General features: G+C 41.9%; 1 protein-coding gene and 1 long non-coding RNA gene across 5 annotated transcripts in view; one reads left to right on the top strand and one right to left on the bottom strand.

Annotated features, from left to right (window-relative positions):
* apba1a (amyloid beta (A4) precursor protein-binding, family A, member 1a) overlaps positions 1-19297 on the bottom strand; it is a 65943-nt gene that overhangs the window by 5116 nt on the left and 41530 nt on the right. For all 4 annotated transcript variants that reach the window (XM_019365913.2, XM_019365915.2, XM_019365914.2 and 1 more), the window contains 3 exons: positions 18955-19167; positions 13441-13560; positions 13197-13337 (listed from right to left, as the gene is read on the bottom strand). In XM_019365913.2, coding sequence (XP_019221458.1) covers positions 13197-13337; positions 13441-13560; positions 18955-19167 — 474 coding nt within the window. The remainder of the gene's footprint in view (positions 1-13196; positions 13338-13440; positions 13561-18954; positions 19168-19297) is intronic.
* On the top strand, positions 14704-15274 carry LOC102076782 (uncharacterized). Its single transcript, XR_267468.2, has 2 exons — positions 14704-15059; positions 15144-15274. It is a non-coding gene; the product is annotated as an uncharacterized LOC102076782 (long non-coding RNA).

The raw sequence follows: 19297 nt of genomic DNA, 5'->3' as shown, positions 1-19297 counted from the left end.
TTGGTCATAAGGTCGGACCTGCGTCAGACATACACTTGTCCTGAGGTGTTGACTGTTGTTTCAAAGTATTATAAATTCTTTAAGAACGGCAGCGGGGCTGCTAAGAAGCGCAAAGCCTGGAGGTTGTGCTCCCTCTTTGGTTCGGACGCGGACCATCGACCTATCGGCGAATAGGGATAACACAGTTGGCGTGACTGCAGATTACAGGGCAGCCTGGAACAAGCTAAGAGTTTGACGCTCTTTGTTTGCGCTTTTTTGGTCGACAGAAACCCGGTTTCGGGCGTGAAACGTGAAACTTAAAACTGCGAGAAAGCCTTGGCTGTGGAATGCCAAAAACAGAGCTTCAAGCAAAGTTTGGGTTGGTTAACGCTTTTAAATTCGGTTAGGGCACTAGAAATCGGGCCACCGTCGGGGACGGATACTGGATTAAATTGGTCGCAAAAAACTCGGGGAGTTTATCGGTTGGACCGTTAATTTAAATTTGTCGAAATTGTGTAGGCGTGAATAGGCCTGATAATCTCTGCAGTTGTAAATAAAAGATGTCTTTGTAATATAAAATAAGAGAGTTTGGTGTGGAAGGAGGCTCTGTGTGACAACAGCGCGCTGCAGCGCTGCGAGCTATTTTTAGACTGTGTGTGAACATGCAAATGAGGTGGCTGCTGTGAAGCGCACAGAGGGCTTGTACTTCCTGTTTAGCATATTACTGAGTTTTATAATCATGATTTGCAAATATTGTTAAAAGCCTGTAAATAAGATGCTGATTTTGCTCACCATATTAGTAAAAATGAGTTTTGATTTATTGTTGTGAATATATGATTAATGGCTGTGGTTGGCATATTTCTCTTGTGATGCAAAGCTGGATGTTTTAGAGTTTGAAAATGCTTTTTTATTTGAAATTGATAAAATCATAAAATGATTTGGTTCATTTTTGTGGTGTGAAGCATGATTTTATAAGATCTTTAAGTGGTTCTTCCTTCAGTTCAATAATATAAGCACTTACATTTAATTTAATTTACTCTTTGGTTCTATCATTATTTAGGGGGTGATAAATGATTAAATACAGTGAATTTTCTTGAGGGTGTGTGTGTTTCTAGGGGTAATGACTACTGGTTTTATACATTTATATTGAGGAGCGGATGATTGTGGCTGAGTGTGTGCATAGATAATGTGAAGACTGCTTTGCAGCCACTGGGTGTGAGTAGCTGTGTGTGTATGACCGGAACTCTGCATGCCCATAAAAGGCAACTGCCTGACTGTGTGAAGTGTGAACCCAGCGAGAGAGAGAGTGAAATCTAGGCAGATGGAGCGAATGGACGTCTTAAGAAAAGAAATACTAATTGTATGTTTTAGTGTGTTAATACAGGTGGCTACGGACCTGGACCAACCGCCCACCACAAGCACAGCGCCCAGAACAAAATTATAGTAATGGGAACCACACCCAGCAAGACTCAGCAGCTGTGGAACTGACAGCAGTGAGGAGAGAATTAGAGGAGAAGTTAAGAGAAGCTGTAACACATAAAATTGGGGCCAACGGACTTGTGGAGGTTGGGAAGGCGTCCGGAGCATCACAACAAAAGGTGAAACAAAAACACACACAAGCAGAGAAATGTGAGAGAAAGGCTCCTTTTAAGGTAACGCCTAGTTTGAGAAAAAAGTAAAAAATAACCCACCTACAAACGCACACACACGCAATGAAAAAACAGCTTACCCTCATGAACATGTGAAGATTTTCCAGCAAGGTTAAAGCAGCGAAACTTAACATACACCTGTTGTTGAATGATGAAGTTTATCCATTACTAACAAATAAAGTTTCTGGGTTGCAGGACAACAACTTAACTTCCAAAAGAAAGAGGCTGGTATGACCAACCAGTGATGAAACAACAAATTTAGTGGTTAAGAGTCAAACTGTGAGATGTTTTCTGCTGATTGAATAATAGAAGTGATTACTGAAGGAAGGAAATTGCTTTTTGTGCTTTTAAACATGATCTTAAGAATTTTAACATGTACCTGTGTTGTCCTGTCAACTTGGTCGGTTATGAGTTGATTATATGGTGAGAAAAAACAAAAAAGGGGGAGAGAAGGCTGACACAGGGCCTGGCCCGGTGTTTCTCCCCTCTCTGAATCACACAGCCAAAACAACATCATTTTCCTGTTCGTCGGTTTTTGTTTTTGTTTTTTCTCTTTATGTTTAATTACAGGCTGCTTTGCCAGCCCGGAAAGCCAAGGCTGACCTGGACTCCTGCTCTCCCCTCTACCATCTTTGACGTGACCCTGATCAAATGCTGCAACAGCTGGACCCACAACAACAACCTGAAAATGTCAACAGTGCTGCAGGAAAGCGATCTCATGCAGCAGAGACGGAGAGCGTTAAATCCAAGGCTCGTTTCACTACACGGGGGAGATTTCCAGACAGCTTCAGCTGACAGAGCTGTGACGAGACGCCCATTAAGCCCGGATGAAAAGTGAGGCCGAGCAACAGAATGCTGACCTTAACAACTCTGCATTAAAACTGTGCAGGACAGTGACGGACCAACACGGATTATCGGGCAGCAAAAAGGGCGTGCCAGAGACAGGAGGAGCAACTGAGGTCAGGAGGCACCTCAGAATGGACAGAAGCACAAGAAGAAAAATAAGCTGAAGGCACAGGTGTCGGGGCTCGGCCAGGAGCTGACCTCTGAGAAGAGCCTTGGAGCAAAGCAAGGAAAACATCAATAAGCTTCAATATGACGTGTACGGAAAAGACTCTGAGGTTTCTGCCCTCAGTAAGAGCTCAAGGCATCAGAGCAGAAACTGAGCAGGGCTCAGGAGGAGCTGGACAAGAAGAAGATGAAGGTTTCACCTGCGATGAACATGGACACTGGAGAAAAGGACTGCTTGATTTGGGGCCAGAACCAGGACAGACTGAACTTTGAACAGCAGCAAGGGTGGCAAACAGGCTGAGATGGAGGAGGGCAGGACCCCAGGGCACGCTTCAGGCTGTGGTTTACCCAGAACACCAGAACAGGAAAGTGATGAACACAAACACACACAAACACACACATCTACATACACTGACTCAGAATGAAGAGAAATACACACATGAACACATGTGCACTCGTTGATTAAGTGAGAAATGACGCACACACAAATCGAAATGCTGATTCACTGAGAAGTGATACACACACATACACACACATACACTGATGCAATGAAGAATGCTTTGCTAACAAATGCTTATGCTGATATGCAAAATCCTGCACGCAAACATCCAAATATACAGAATTTGTTATAAGAAGCCATTGATTACTTAAAATGTGTTTTATTATTGGTTAAATGTGTTTTTTGTCACCCAGAGGTCATTTATGTAGATTTAAGGGACAAGGTCTAAAACAGTTTGGTTATGAAAACAATGTCTGTGCTGATGTCTGTTTATGGCTCAAAGCCTTGAATGAATTGTTTACTGTGCTTGACACAGCCTGATGAGGAGCAGTGGTACAGAGTGAAAATGATGAATTAACGGTGTGAATTTATTTCGGAGCGCCGCATTTTCTGTGATTGAGATTTAATTCAAGGAGGAACAAAAGGTGTTACCGTACCTGAGGTTCTCATTTCTATACAATATTGTCCCGGGAGGGAGGAAAACTTTCTGATGAAGTTTCGGTTGATTTTTGGGTTTTGCTTAGCATTAGGTTGATTTTATCAGTGAGGTTTGGGTTGTTTTCTTTCTCTAAGAGAGAGGGATGGTTTTATGCTTGGACATGTCTGCAACGGGCCCTAGTATGTGTTGTTTTATTAGTATTTTGTTGATTACGTTTGTTTTTGCTTTTGTTACAGTGCACTGAGATAAGAAAATCTGAGAGGTGTGATCCACCGGTGGTGATATTTTGATATTTTGTGAGTTCATGATTTAACAATCAGCTCTTTAAACTAGGCCTGAAAAATTGAAATTTAAAGTGCTATGAAATATTCTTACTGGAAACAGTTGCAAAGTGTGCTTCTCCATGATTATAATGGGCTCTGGAGAAATTCACTTATATGGGACACTGATTACATCATATAGTTCTGAGTCTAAAAGGATTGCAGCGAGTCAATCCAGTCCAAAAAACAAGGAATTGTTTCCTTTAAAATGATGACGTCATCTTGCTGGTGATGGATACTCGAATAGGTTGCGCGTGAGACTCCATTATCAGCAACATCTGGTATGAATGTGTGTGAAGGTATGCATGTGACTGGACTGTGATGGACTGACGACTAAACGTTTTGACTGACTCAATACTGAGACAAAATGACACAGACTTTAGGATTAGTAAATGTGGAGCAACAATTCACCCTGCCTGCAACAGATGGGTGGATACTTTGTCTTGTTTTGTTTTTGCAGGAGCAGGAGGATAAGAGAGAGCAGAGGGGGAGAATGTAGCTTCACATGAGAGTGTGGAACTGCAAACTTAACCCTTTGGTGGCTAATTTTGAGTTACTGATGTTTGCAATAAGAAAATTGTGTTTTATTAGCTGTGTTTCGATTAAAGGCATTACATTATATCCACCTTAAAAATGTTGGGGAATGTCAAAGGCTACAGTGAAGGAAAGGTTTGATTTTACTAATGACTGAGTAGCAGTGGCCTGCTATTAACCATAGCAGGCCACTGTAAAAAGTCAATTAACTTTTATAGAGAAAAAGCCAAAACTTTAATTATATGTATGAATAACAGGGAAATGGAAAACTTCACATTCAGAATGGAGATATGGAATAACAAACACTGGTCCATGTGATTTGGGTTCACCCATGAAATAGTCAGAATTTTAAAAAGTAGAATATAACCGACGGGGGCATGTGATAGGATGTGGTCCTGCATAAGAACAAGAGCAAGCTAGAGAAAGAGAAAACTATTGTGTTTAGTTTTGATGAATTCAAATTAAAATGTACCATTACACTCAGAGGATCAATATGAAATCAAAATATATGCAAATTCTGTATGAAGTACATGACTGGTGACTGTTCTGTCCTGAGCTTTTGTTTCCTATAGCACCTACTTGACCACACCAACAGCTTTTCGCCACCAAAGGAGGGAAATTGCGAATATTTGAGGGAGAAATATTATGAAAGGTGAGAAAGGTAAGCCCCGATGGGGGTGATAAAACCGTAGATTTGAATTGAATTCTTATAATTTGACACCAAACATAAAATTTCTCAAAAACTGTGTTGTTGTTGTAAATTTAGTTTGTGTTGCATCTGATATGTGCTAACATAGAAGTCATTATACATGGGGTCCACTCGTTAAAGGGGGACAGAGGGCTTTAGGACTAGGAAGAAGCAATGGACCTCGCTAAACTGGATTATGAGGTGTAGGTGATCTCTTTTTTAAAAAAAATAAGAGATCAAAGGGGGAATTGTAAGATTATTATATCGTTTTATGCCACGTTATACCCCTAATTAGAGATTGTGAAACTATTATGTAGTTTTAGTTTGCATTATTCTTATGAATTAGAAGAAGGTGATAACTATTACATTTGTTAAACTGATTTGTATCACATTGGACTGCTGATTTATTGTGAATGAATGTGGGGCTCAGTGATGAATCAGGTGAGCGGGATTCATGGCTGAATCAAGACATAGATTCCCCTGCTGTGGTCAGTGAGGGATAAAAGGGGGAAATAAAATTTAAAAAAGATGTTTTTATATGTGAAGTTCATGTTAATACAGGTTTTGTTTCTAGGTAATTCTGCGGACACAAGCTCTGGGCGGAGCCCGGAATTTAACAGATTTGACGTAATAACTAAATTGATTCCATTCCCTAGCACAGGATGACAAGGCTGGAGCAACGATACTGGAGAGGAGAATTTCTGATGCTTTCTGAGATATGATGTCACTAACCTTTTCTTTTAATTTTCCAGCTCGGATGAATTGACACAAGGGAGTGTGTCAAAAGGGGGGGAAGTTGAGTTTTAACATCAAGCAATGTTTTTATGAACATTTTTATGTCTTTACTTGTGTGTTTAATAATGCAGGTATGGTTAATTTGTTTTTGCTGTCTTTGATTAAAATGAGTGGTTAATAATTTTCATACACACATTGCAAATGTGCTCATGATGAGTTGGCGCTCGGTCTTTTGAAGGTCATAAGCTTCGTTCGGCGTGATGTCCGGACTGATAGATTGTAGGTATTGGCTTTGAGTGCAGAGGGCTAAATGCAAACACGCTTACACACACATAGATTATGGTTAGAATAGGTCGCTGGGTCAGAGAGCCCTGAACATGATATTCTAAACCAAATTTGCAGTACTGGAAGAACAATGAACAATAAAAATTAGATTGTGAAGATTAGGCAGGGAGGTGCTTTGGTTTTCGGTCTCTTACAGAGAAAGGAACGGACACCGGACGACGGGTCTGACGAGTGTAAGGAGGCATCACCAGAGGAAAAGGGGGTGTGGAGAAACAAAGGAGCCTGGCAGGATGGAGACTTGTGGCGGGGGCCAGACGGGCGTCCCATGTTAACAGCCAAAATGGCGAAACAGAAGTCCACAGGTTACACGCCCTACGAGCTGCTAACTGTGAGACAGTTTCCGGCACCTTGGACTACTGGAACGAGGTAAAAGCGCTTGTGTCCAGTTTCACCAAACGGGTGGCTTGCGAAAGGCCCAAGGGGAAGGAGAGGTCCCGGACGCAAAGGCGGTGTGGCTGAAAGTCATTAAGCGCAAGTGGAAGGAACCCCGCTGGACGGGTCGATATAAAGTAACGGCCCGGACAGCTATAGCGGTCCAACTGAAAGGGAAAGGTGACACCTGGTACCACTGGTCGCAGTGCGCAGCGGCACGCGAGAGCTTGGTGGGGGAAAATCCACCTCCACCCATCACAGGTGAAAATCAGAGGCAGAATAAATCCTCTCACCTGTGCAACGGGCCGACCGGTAGTCTACCCGGAAGGCCAAAGAAAGAAGAGCAGCCAAGGAGGAAATCGTTGCGCCTGCAAAAAGGAGCGGTGCCAAAGTGAACATCTGAGAAAGAGGCTCTAGCAAAAGAGCTTTGAACTTTTATGATTTTTACTTTATCACTTTTATTGTCTTTACTTTTTCATTAGAACACAATGCCATCACAGCGATCAGAAACCCGTGATGGGACACGAATTATCAAGATATTACTTAGTATCATATGTTTGATGTCGGTTATGCTATTAATCACAGTTGTATGTTTTTTGGTTTATTTGTTGCAGACCGGCTCACACAAACTGTCTGACCACGGAGGTCATGCCAGTCCAGCACCATCCGAAACACCACTTAGTGGAATCGAACCGTGGGCGAGAACAAAACGCGAGGTCTCAGAGACGCCATGGAGGGGTTAGCGGAGCAGAACACGGCTCCAGATGGGTCAGTAACTCGAGTTCGGGAGGCCCTGAAGAGTCTGTCTACAACCATGCATGAACACTCGGGGATTGATAATCCACTGGGGGGCTGGCTGACCTCGGTGTTCGGACGGTGGAAAGGGGTTGTGATCTCGGTCATGCTTTCCTTCTCTGTTCTGGTGGGTATTTTGGTCACATGTGGTTGTTGTCTCATTCCTTGTGCCAGAGGTTTGCTGGAAAAGGTAATTATGAGGGCGGTGGACCCAGGAGTGATCACTCCGATGTCCATGATGCCGGTGATGGACACGGAAGTGGCTGTGTAGGTCGAGGGTGTGACACGGCGATAACTGTGGTGACCTCTGGATGTTATCCAGAGGTCAATAGAGGGAATGAGAAGAGATATTTTACTGTTATTTTATCATTACATTAGAATCATATAATAAGCATTGCATTAAAGCATTTATTGAAGCTATTGACATTACATTAACGTTTGTATTACAGTGATTGTTATAACCTCATGTTAATCTTCTATTTACAGGTGTTGGTATAATCATATAATCTTTCATTACAGGTGTAACCATGATCATCTTTATACATATTGCCGCTTGGTGCTTATTATGGAGTTGTGCTCACGTCAGTAAGGGTTAAAAGCTACAGTCAGCGGGATGTCTGGCTGATCTATTGAGGGAAGTGACGTAGAGCGTAGAAGGCCACACATGCTTACAAAACACATATATCATGTTATTCATCATTATCCTTTATTCATTTATATTCTTTTTATTAAGCTTTGAGTAGTTGCATTTGATTAGAACATTTATTCAACATATTACAGGTATGGTTTCAGTTAGGTTATTGCACACATGCAGAGTTGGCCTCTGTCCTTATAGACAGAGTGAAGGCTGAGGTCGAGGCACACACGCACACATACAAGCAGCAGTTAAACTCATGTAGAGGGGAGAGTTCAAATATTTAAATAATAGTTTGCAAGGCCTTGTCGCTGTTTGATTATGCTTGCAGGAGAGACTGTTTGTTCCAGGGGATAAGCAGAGTAAGAAGATTACTGGGAAGGATCTGGCCTCGGGAAGAAGAAGATGTTCTTTTAATGTGTTAAAAGTTGTCAACATTGATTGTATTGTACCTACTTTATGCATGAGGGGGCGTTCTAATACCGTGATTTTCATAAAAACTATTGTTGTGTGGTTTTCAGAGAGAGATCTGGTGCTGTCTGCGTACAGTGTCCCATCTCCTACACGTGTGCATTAAAATCATCGTTTGACTTGACCCGGCCGGACCAGTGTTGTTATTTTGGTTTTCCTCCTGTATCCATCCCCAATATTTTGAACTCGTGACACCAGTTTTACTTAGGAACAAATAAAACACAAAAAAAAGCCAAACAATAACATTAGTAAGTTATCTAAGTAACTTATATATCATGTTTAACCTGAGTAGCAAAAGACCACGAGGGGTTTGAAAACGATGTGCTGAGAGTTTGCTGCTTTCGCTGGCTCTAGTGACCCTTGACTTCACGGTCAGCTATCGAGCTGGTGGTTAACAACGTCTCTGAAAACGCTGCAGGACTTTGGAAAATATGTAATGTCTTGATAAACCGAGCAGATATTTGAAGTTTACACAGCTACATTCTCAAAATATGTTTAAAGTTTAATAAGAGTAATATTAAAACTAAGGAGCTGCCGCCATTGTTGGAATCCTGAATCCTGCAACACGTTCTCACTCCAAAAGCGTAATATTTTATGCTAGGTGACAAATCCATATTACGCTTCCAGGCACCCAACACATCCCCAAATGACGAGATCGGAAAAATGAGGAAACATGAGAACCATTTGGAATCTACACGTTTGTTCATTTTACTTAAATCACTTTGGAAAACACTATTTTAAGTCATTAAAGTGCTTGTTAAGGGTACAGATAAGGTTAGGGTTAGGGCTGGAATGTTAAGGGTCAATTTGACCCATTCCAGTTTCTGTGTTGACCAAAGTACTGGTCATCTTTTCTTTTTCTTCATGAAAGTTTATGACTTTTCCTTATCTGGGGTCATGAACTGGTGTGTAAAATATGGGTCCTGGAATGTCTTTGCAGTGTTTGTATACGAAGATGATGTTGTGGGTCATTTTGACCCGCACGCTTTTATGCAGATTTATCAGATCCAAAACAAACATTTCTCTTTGATGTACTTTGTTTTGATTGCCTCTGAATATACATTAAGACCCAGGTGTGTATGCAAGAAACTTTCTCTCCCCTGTTCTTGTCACTGTTCTCATGTCATTTCAACACACCAAAAATGAGCTCCTGAAGGTTGACGACTGAAGAACCTTTATCACTGCTTTTGAACTGGGATAGTGATGAAGAAGAAGGTGTGTCAGAGACAGAGAATCTTTCAGAGACCAAGGACAATGTTATTGATGATCCAGACTGCCAATTTTCCAATGAAGAGGAGGATTCTGAGGAGTGTGCTGCCATCTCTACATCAAATGAAAACCAAGGAATGCAGCAATCACCATCCACAGAGGAGACATGGACATCTAAAGATGGTAATATAAAATGGTCACTATCACCACACCGAAGTCAAGGCAGGTTGTCATCTTCTAATGTCATCAAAATGACTCCTGGTCCTACAAGATTTGCCGTCACATGACTTGATGATATTCAATCAGCATTTCAGCTCTTCATATCCCCTCCAATAGAGAGGATCATACTGGACATGACTAACCTGGAAGGGAGGCGTGTACTTCAAGAGAAATGGAAGCCACTGGATCAGACTGACTTGCATGCTTATATTGGAATTCTGATATTAGCTGGAGGTCCAAGGGAGAAGCAACTGCAAGTCTATGGAATGAACAGAATGGAAGGCTAATCTTTCAAGCAACAATGTCTTTGGAGACATTTCTCAAGATATCTCGTGTGATCCGATTTGACAACTGCGAAATCAGAGCTGGTCGACGTGAAAGAGACAAACTTGCTGCAATCAGAGATGTATGGGATAAATGGGTGGAAATTCTACCTTTGTTGTACAACCCTGGTCCCCACGTTACTGTTGATGAACTCCATTCAGGGGTTGCTGTCCTTTCTGACAGTATATGCCCAACAAGCCGACCAAGTATGGCATCAAAATATGGCCAGCCTGTGATGCAAAATCTAGCTATGCATGGAATATGCAAGTGTACACTGGAAAGCTACCTGGAGGAGCATCTGAGAAGAATCAGGGGATGTGTGTGGTGCTGCAGATGAGTGAAGGGCTGCAAGGGCATAACATCACCTGTGACAATTTCTTTACATCCTACTGGCTTGGAGAGGAACTTCAGAAGAGAAAGCTGACTATGTTGGGAACAATCAGAAGAAATAAGCCAGAACTTCCCAGTAAAATTCTGAAGATGCAGGGAAGATCTCTGCATTCCTCATTATTTGTTTTCACTCAGAAAGCACCAGTTGTTTCATACTGCCCAAAGAAAAACAAGAATGTTCTTGTCATGAGCACAATGCTTACACATGCATCTCTGAGCACAAGAGAAGACAAAAAACCACAAATGATAGACTACAACTCCACCAAAGGAGGAGTAGACAATCTTGACAAAGTCACAGCGACATACAGCTGCCAGCGCAAGACAGCTCGTTGGCCCTTGGTAATTTTCTACAATATTTTGGATGTGTCTGCTTACAATGCCTATGTCCTGTGGACTGAAATCAACCAACATTGGAATGCCGGCATATTGTACCGACGTCGGTTTTTCCTGGAAGAACTGCGCAAAAGTCTTGTTTACTCCCAAGATCTAGAGGCGAGTCAGACAAGCTCAATCCCCAGCAGCAGCTGTCATTGAAAAGGTCAAGTGTGCACCATCCAACCAGTCTGCAGTGGATCCAGTGGATACAGGTGTAAAGAAACGGAAAAGATGCCAGGTCTGTCCCTCACGAGAGGACATTAAAACAAGCACTTTTTGTGAGAAATGCAAGAAATAAATCTGCAGAAAGCACACAGTTACATTCTGTCCATCATGTGGACAACACTGAAAATGTGGAACATTAAAAAACTGAGAAAATCAGGCAAGTTCAAAAGAAATGTGTTTGTAAAGAAGGAAAAACTTTTTGTAAATTGTTCTTAAAAATAGTTATGGAAATTCAAACTGCGTTGTATGTCTGTGTTCTAAATGTTTATCTAATGGAAAATAAAGTTGCTATTGTTTTATTGCAGTTTTTTTGACAATTCTGAGTGGTCAAAATGACCCGTACTGTGTAATCAATGTGATTTTTTTTTCAACATAATACAAGGGCTAGACTTCTTGATTTACATGGTCCATAATCACACAAAACAATAAAAACATAAAATTCAGTATCATCTGCAATGAATATAAAGACTTAGCTTTTAAAATAACTTTATTTAAAAATAACTTTTTAATATTTGGATATTTTTAGTTATTGGGTGGGCTATTTTAGAAAGTAAGTAAACATCTGGCCCTCAAAGCTGATGTGTTAGAAGCAAGGAAAATGGGTAGGTGCAAGGGGCTAAATGTGATGGATAGACGATTGGATGAGAGCAACTACAAAACTGCAGCCCCTTGTCTGTGTGTACATGCAGCTTACCTGGGGAACACCTGGCACCAGTATGCACTACGGGAAGAAGGCAAGCCAATGGCAGTATGATGCTTTGGGCAATGTTCTGCTGGGAAACCTTAAGTCCTGTCATCCATGTGAATGTTACCTTAACATGTAACATTAAGCACTGTTATAGATCATAGAAAGGGAATACCTTTTAATGGTATTCCCTCATGCCTGTGGCCTCTGAGACAAAGCAAAACTGGTTCAGGAATGAGCACAACAATGAGTCTGAGGTGTTCACTGGCTTCCAAATTCCCCGCATTTGACCCCAGTCAAGCATCTTTGGGAGGTGCTGGGAAAACCAGTCTGATGCATGGAGGCACCCACCTAGCAGCTTAAAGGACTTAAAGAATCTATTCACTTCAATTTTATTCAATTTTATTTTATTTATACAGTGCTGAATCACAACAACAGTCGAGGTGCTTTATATTGTAAGGTAGACCCTAAAATAACTTCCTTCCCACTGACAATGGGAAGGAAAAACTCCCTTTTAACAGGAAGAAACCTCCGGCAGCAGAGTCTGCCATGACTGGTTGTGGTGAGAGAAGGAAGTCAGAATTAAAGACATGCTGTGGCAGAGAGCCAGAGATTAATAACAAGTTATTATACAATGCAGAGTGGCGTATAACATCTTGGTGCCAGATACTTCATGGCTCAATGGGTGAGGGCTGTTTTGGTAGCAACAGGGGGACTAAAATAATATTAGGCAGGTTGTCATAATGTTATGCCTGATCAGTGTATATAAAGCTTTTTCCCACAAACTGAAGTACTCTACCGTATAGATGTAAGTGCTTGAATAACCAGTTAATTTTACATGCATGCCGTTGGACCAGGAAGGAAGCAAAGAGTACCTGTAGGGTGGCTTTCGCTCAGGACGTAGAGCAGGTCACCTACTGATCGGAAGGTTGGTGGTTTGATCCCTCTGCATGCCAAGTATTCTTGGGCAAGACACTAACCCCAATTTGCTCTACGATGCATCCATCGGAGTATGAATGTGTGTGAATGTACTTAGAAAGCACTGAGTGTAGATAAAGTGCTTGTGTGATTGGGTGAATGAGGCATGTTATATAGAGCGCTTTGAGTACTCCGGGAGAGTAGAAAAACGCTATATAAGAATCAGTCCATTTACCATAGTACCCAGAGGAAACCCACAAATGCACCAACCAGAAAGGCCTTAGGCACAATAGACTGTACTGTTTCACTTTTAATTGTTGTACACAAGCATCGAAAGATCCTGATTTCTTTGTTATGTATAATGTGATGCAATGTCTTACCTCTCCCACAGCACTGGACAGGATGTGGACAATTTTTTCATGTGGTGTGGCCACCACACTCTGGCTGTTGATCTCGATGATGCGGTGACCGACTCTGACCCCGCCCCGTTCGGCAATGCCCCCACGCATTAGGCTGCAAATCTGTTGAAGAGATGTCACTTTTTCTTTAAAAATAACAAATAAAAATCACTCAAGAAATGTAACAAAATTGCAGTTATCATGTAACAGAGCAGACACTACTCACAATGCCATTCTGGACACTGAAACCCAGCTGGTAGCGCAGGTCTGGCCGTCTGATGAGTACAGTTGTCACTGGGGGACATCTCACAATATTCAGCTTGACATGAGACTGGTTCTTCAGACCCTACATAAAAGAGAAGCAGGAAAGAGCAATTATTAGGATGAAATAAATTCAGCAGCAAATAATATGTGTATACATATTATACATAATATGCACACATACACACACACACACACATATATATATATGTGGTAGCAAGCGCTCTCTCCTATGCAGTGGTCACTGTAGGGCAGCTTAAATAATGGAAAAAAGGCAGATTTCAAGCATTCGACCCATACAGGACACTGTAGTTCAAGCTTCTCATTCACCCGGGCACCATCTTGGCTCAGTGTTTACTGTGTTTGCTTTGCAAGGGCCAACAGCAGACTTGGAGTGGTTTATGCCCCAGTGTCAAAATAAATGGTGTGGTCCACGCCACAAATTGAACGCTTGTGTTCGATCACAAAACGCAGAGTCCTGCACTGGTAGTTTTACATATATACACACTTATATATATCTATATACATTATCTTTATTTTTACTGCTTTCTACATTGTAGATACAAACTGAAGACATCAAGTATTTGAAGCAAGATATATGGAATTATGTAGCAAAGAAATAATTAATAAATAATTCTAAATATGTTTTAGATTTTAGATTTCTGAAAGTAGCCCCCTTGTCAAGGTTCATTTGTGAATTTCTTGCCTTCTTAATGGGGCTGGGACCATCAGTTGTGTTGTGCAGAAGTCAGGTTGGTACACAACTGACAGCCATATTTGACAACTGTTAGAATTCATATTATGGGAAGAACCAATCAGCTAAGTAAAGAGAAACAACAGTCCATCATTACTTTAACCCTAGAACACTATCGCTGGGTGATTTACACCCGAGCAAATACATTTACATGATTTCTCTCTCCTGCAGCTGTTTGCGTGTCGAGGAGCCTGTGCCTTCACCAGGGAAGTCTCAAATGTCCCAGGAATGGGTGGACCAAAGACCAGCTTTCCAGAGTCATTATTTTGTTTTAGGAGGTTTTTTTTTCATTTTGTTAGACATGGCACAGTTGAAAGTAAAAGAAGACCACTCTAATTTGTCATGTGTTGTCATATTTTGATATATTTGATTACTTTTTATTGGTTATATTATATCGGGTAAAAATCACCCGGCATTAGTGATTGTGTTACTATTTATAGCGATAGTGTTCTAGGGTTAAGAACTGAAGGTCAGCCAGTCCTGAAAATTGCTAAAACTTTGAATGTGTCCCTGAGTGCAGTCACAAAAACCATCAAGCGCTACGTTAAAACTGTCTCACATGTCTCAATGAACCTGGCACACCTGTTACCCTTCAGACGCTTTCTTCTGAAGCGTTCTTTAGGAGCTGCCCGACAGATGACTAGTGTTGGAGTATTGACTTTTCTGGAGTGCCTGTAAATCTGCCAGCCTGCCTACTGGAGCCTGTGGATTATTTTCGCTGGTGACTGTACATAGTTTTGTTTCCTCCCCAGGATTTTTGTCTCTCTGTTTCTCCGGGTCGCCTTGTTTGGTTTGTTTCCCTTCCGGAGGTTTTTGGCAAGCAGTACCAAGTAAGCTCTCCAACTCTCTGTAAAGTCTCTTTTATGCTTTTCTCAGTTCGGGCAAGACCCTCCTAATTCTCCTGTTCCACTCAGATCGAGTGCGCTACCAGTGTGCGTCTTCCCATCTGTACATCCCGGCACCACATTCCCATTCACATTTTATTGTATATACACTGTCCCTGAAAATTCATCCCCTTCACTGTAAATAAATTGTTTCACCGCAACTCTGTGCCTCCGTGTGTTCTGCTCTCTGAGTCCACCGGTATTTTTCATAACACTGCTGCTGAGTATACATTCATCCAAGTCACCAGCCTCAGAAATAACAAGTTAACAGCATGCCTACCACAGCATGCTGCAGCAACATGTCATCCCATCAGGTTTGCATTTAGTTGGACCATCATTTATTTTTCAACAGCACAATGACCCCAAACACACCTCCAGGCTGTGTAAGAGCTATTTGACCAAGAAGGAGAGAGATGGAGTGCTGCAGCAGATGGCCTGGCCTCCACAGTCACCTGACCTAAACCAAATGGAGATGGTTTGGGATGAGATGGAGTGCAGAGTGAAGGCAAAAGGGCCAACAAGTGCTCAGCATCTCTGGGAACTCCTTCAATACTGTTGGAAACCATTTCAGGTGCCGACTTCATGAAGCTCAGAGAGAGAGAATGGCAAGAGTGTGCAAAGCAGTAATCAAAGCAAAGGGTGGATATTTAGAAGAATCTAAAATATAAAACATGTTTGGAGTTATTTCACACTTTTTTGTTTACTACATAATTCCATATGTGTTCATTCATAGTGTTGATGCCTTCAGTGAGAATCTACAATGTAAATATTAATGGGCTACATACTACATGCCTTCAGGTTGGCAGTAAAACCATCACAATGTCTGTGAGAAGTCTATGATCCCTGAAAAGGGTGAAGGCTGGCAGCAAAACTGCAGCCTATGACCCTGGGACATCATTTTTAAAACCTATGTGTGAAAGGTGTCACGGTCCTGGGTCGGTTCGACCCAGCATTTTGAGTTCCTTAGGTTTTGGTTTATCTCTGCATTATGGATTAGTTCTTATTCTCGGGTGATGCTGTTTTGATTGTGATTGTATTCTGTTTCTTTAAGCTATCTGGTGATGATGATTATTTCTGGTTTGGGTTTCGTTATCTTGCCCTCATGTTTAGTTTAGGTTGCCTGTGCTTAGTCTTCTCTGTCTGTCCATGATGTCTTTATGCCTGCTTATGAGTCTGCGTCTGTGTCTCTGTCTGTCGTGTGCTTCCTGTTTTATTTTGTAGGTCTGCGTCCTATGTCAGTGCGTTCAGCTTTGTGCTCTCCCTGTCTCGTCAGTGTAATCAGCGTCAGCCGTGTCTCCCAGCTGTTTCCTCTTCGCTCCGTTCACCTCTTGTATTTAGTGTCTGTGTCTTCCCCTACTCGGTGTCGCGTCGTTAACATCTTCTGCCCTCACTCCCTGTGTGTTCTGTTTGCCGTCATGCCAGTCTAGTGGTTTTCAGTATAGTTAGTTTTCTGTTCGGTAACTCCTGCAATAAAGCTGTTTGTTTGGAATTTGCTTTCGCTTCCGTGAGTCCTGCATCTTGGGTCCTTCCTCTCTGCCTGCCTGCACACAGCCATGACAAAAGGACCATGACACACTGGCCGCTTTTATTTCCTTTTTATTTATGACACACAGTGTTTTTGGTTTTGCAGCTTCTTCGTTGCACTCCACCACACTTCCCCACTTTCTGAAGGGAAAAGGCTACAGGATCAGCCCAGCAGCTCTCCCAGAAAGGCAGGTGAGGGAGGAGGTGAAGGAGGTGGAAGGCCTACTGTTTTGGAGTAGGGTTTCCACCTGACACAGCCTCTCATTTCTCACTGAAAGTATCAAAATGCCACAGTTAATGCATGGGTCAAACAAAGCATCTCTCAGGTGGTCTACTCCAAAACAGCTGGGGTATAAATCATGGACAAAGCTTAGGTTTTCAAATAAATTAAAACCCTGTCTGAGTCTTCGGTTGATTAATAAGCTGGAGTGAAAGACTGCTGCCTCAACAACTTCTCCTCGGCCTGTGCTTTAAGGATTCTGACTATTCCTATGACTCAGCGGTGTTGATTCATTTAAATTAACATAATCATCCTGCTGTAACCCAGTTTCTGTAAGGCAGAGAATCAATTTGTTTATCAATTATTAATTTATGTACAGTGACTTAGAAGAGAAGGAGCTAGTGTTTAATAATCCCCATTTCGCTGTTTTACTCTTTGGTGAAGTGGTAGATACTATAGAGTTCCTTCTGTGTGATTTTTTTTATGTTAGGTTTGTTTTTTGGTGGTCTGGGAGCTGACACAGTCTCTAAGAGGATGGGGTTTTGTGGACATAACAAGAGGAGAGAAGCTGCAAGAGGTGTGTAAGACTGGAACTCCTGGTCCCAAATGTGGATAGACACGTTTTAATAAATTTGATCAGATTTTTAGAAACGAGAGCTGCTCAGTCCAAAGTTGTATTGATGCTCTACCTTCAGCTGCACCGACTACAGGGGCCTTGATAGCTATAGGTTTTTCATAGGTGTGAAGCTGACTCTCCAATTCCGTGATCCTTGCCTCTAGAACTGTAAACAGGTTACATTTATTACAAATATAGTTATTACTAAATGAGGATGAAGAGTAACTAAACATCTGACACAATGACCAGGAAAGTGCAGCAGGGACCGGTGAAGAGGCTAATGCTGCAAGTAAGTTGGCTACAAGCTAAGCTAAGCTAGTGAGTCCCTAGCATCACAGTGACTGACTACTGTGAATGTATTTAGCAGGTAAGAAACACAACTAAACAAGTTCATCTGACCAATAAAACTGGGAGAGGACTTCAAAGAATCGAGAATCGAATCCAAAGAGCATCTTCAAGCACAAGATAAATCCCACTATTTGTAAAAATAAGCTATGCAAATCACTTGTTTCAACAGACTTCATTGCAGCGTTTTCGTGTCACCAGGTGTTAGACCCCTAAGTTCCAGGAAAGCTCTGAATGCTGTGAAGTTGTACTGGATACACCTCTGCCCCAAATTGGGGGTAGTTCCTCTGGACTGGCAGATGTGGAGATGGTTTCTCTTATATATGAAATGCTTACTCTAACTTCAGCAGATCACACTTCTTAGTTTTCCCATGAAGGCCTATGCCCTTCATACGGGAGAATGTGTCCATTTGTCAAAACTCAGTTCAGAAGGAGCAACTTCTGTCTAGTCCTGGGACACTTGCACAACTGGTCTATACGTGCTTTGTGGTCTTGGGGCAGACACATAATCATGTTCCTTGGAGTGTTCTGTGGGATGTGCTTTGGGAGCATAGATTATAAATCCTGTTGTTTCAGACTATTTGGTACCTGTACAGCTGTAACATCAGCATGGTTGCTTTGCTAGAGTCAGACTCTTTCCTTGTGAATGCCAAGGTTGTCTTTTGTCACCAATTCTGTTCATAGTTTTAATGGAGAATATAATAGAGAGTAGCCAAGAAAGAGGAGATTTCTGGTTCTGTGGCTTCAGGATCTTACTTTTCTTTGTAAATGATGTGGTCCTGCTGGTCTTATCATTTGGTGACCTTCAGCTTATTTGCAGCCAAATTCAGTGCAGGGAGATGGGAATTAACACCTCCATTTTTGAGGCAATGATTCTCAGCAAGCAGTGGGTGGAGAACACTCTCAAGGTAGGGGATGGGTTGTTGTATCTCGTGGAATTACACATGAGTGGAGGAAGTGTGGAGATGGAGAGACTGAATGGTGCACAGAGTGCTGAGCATGAAGCCAAATTAGATTTGTGTATATTTACATTCTTATCTCAGCTATGTCTATGTGGGTATGAAACAAAATAATAAGAACACAAATACAAATGCTGGAAATGAGCCTCCACCAATGGGTGCACATACCATACATACCTTTATAATGCTTTGGCAGGTGGACAGTGGCAGTCCCACCAAACTGGTTCCATTGATTGACATGATCTGGTCTCCTATGTTCAGTCTACCAGACCTCTCAGCTGGCCCAGCATGCATCATGTTGGCAATAATGACTGTAGGTAGGATGGAGCCCCATCCACTCTCCACAATGACCACGCCCAGAATCTCCCCCTTAGCTTTCTCTATAAACACCTGTGGACACAGTAGGCAGTCGACAGGCAAAGAGAGACAAAATCAAATCATTTTAAATTACATTTCATTGGAATTTATTTTTTCTGAACTATCATGATAAAAGGATGCCATATTAATTTGTCTTTCTAAT

This window comes from Oreochromis niloticus, linkage group LG12 (assembly GCF_001858045.2).
Source record: "Oreochromis niloticus isolate F11D_XX linkage group LG12, O_niloticus_UMD_NMBU, whole genome shotgun sequence".
Taxonomy (NCBI): domain Eukaryota; kingdom Metazoa; phylum Chordata; class Actinopteri; order Cichliformes; family Cichlidae; genus Oreochromis; species Oreochromis niloticus.
This window is presented reverse-complemented; position numbering and strand designations above follow the sequence as displayed.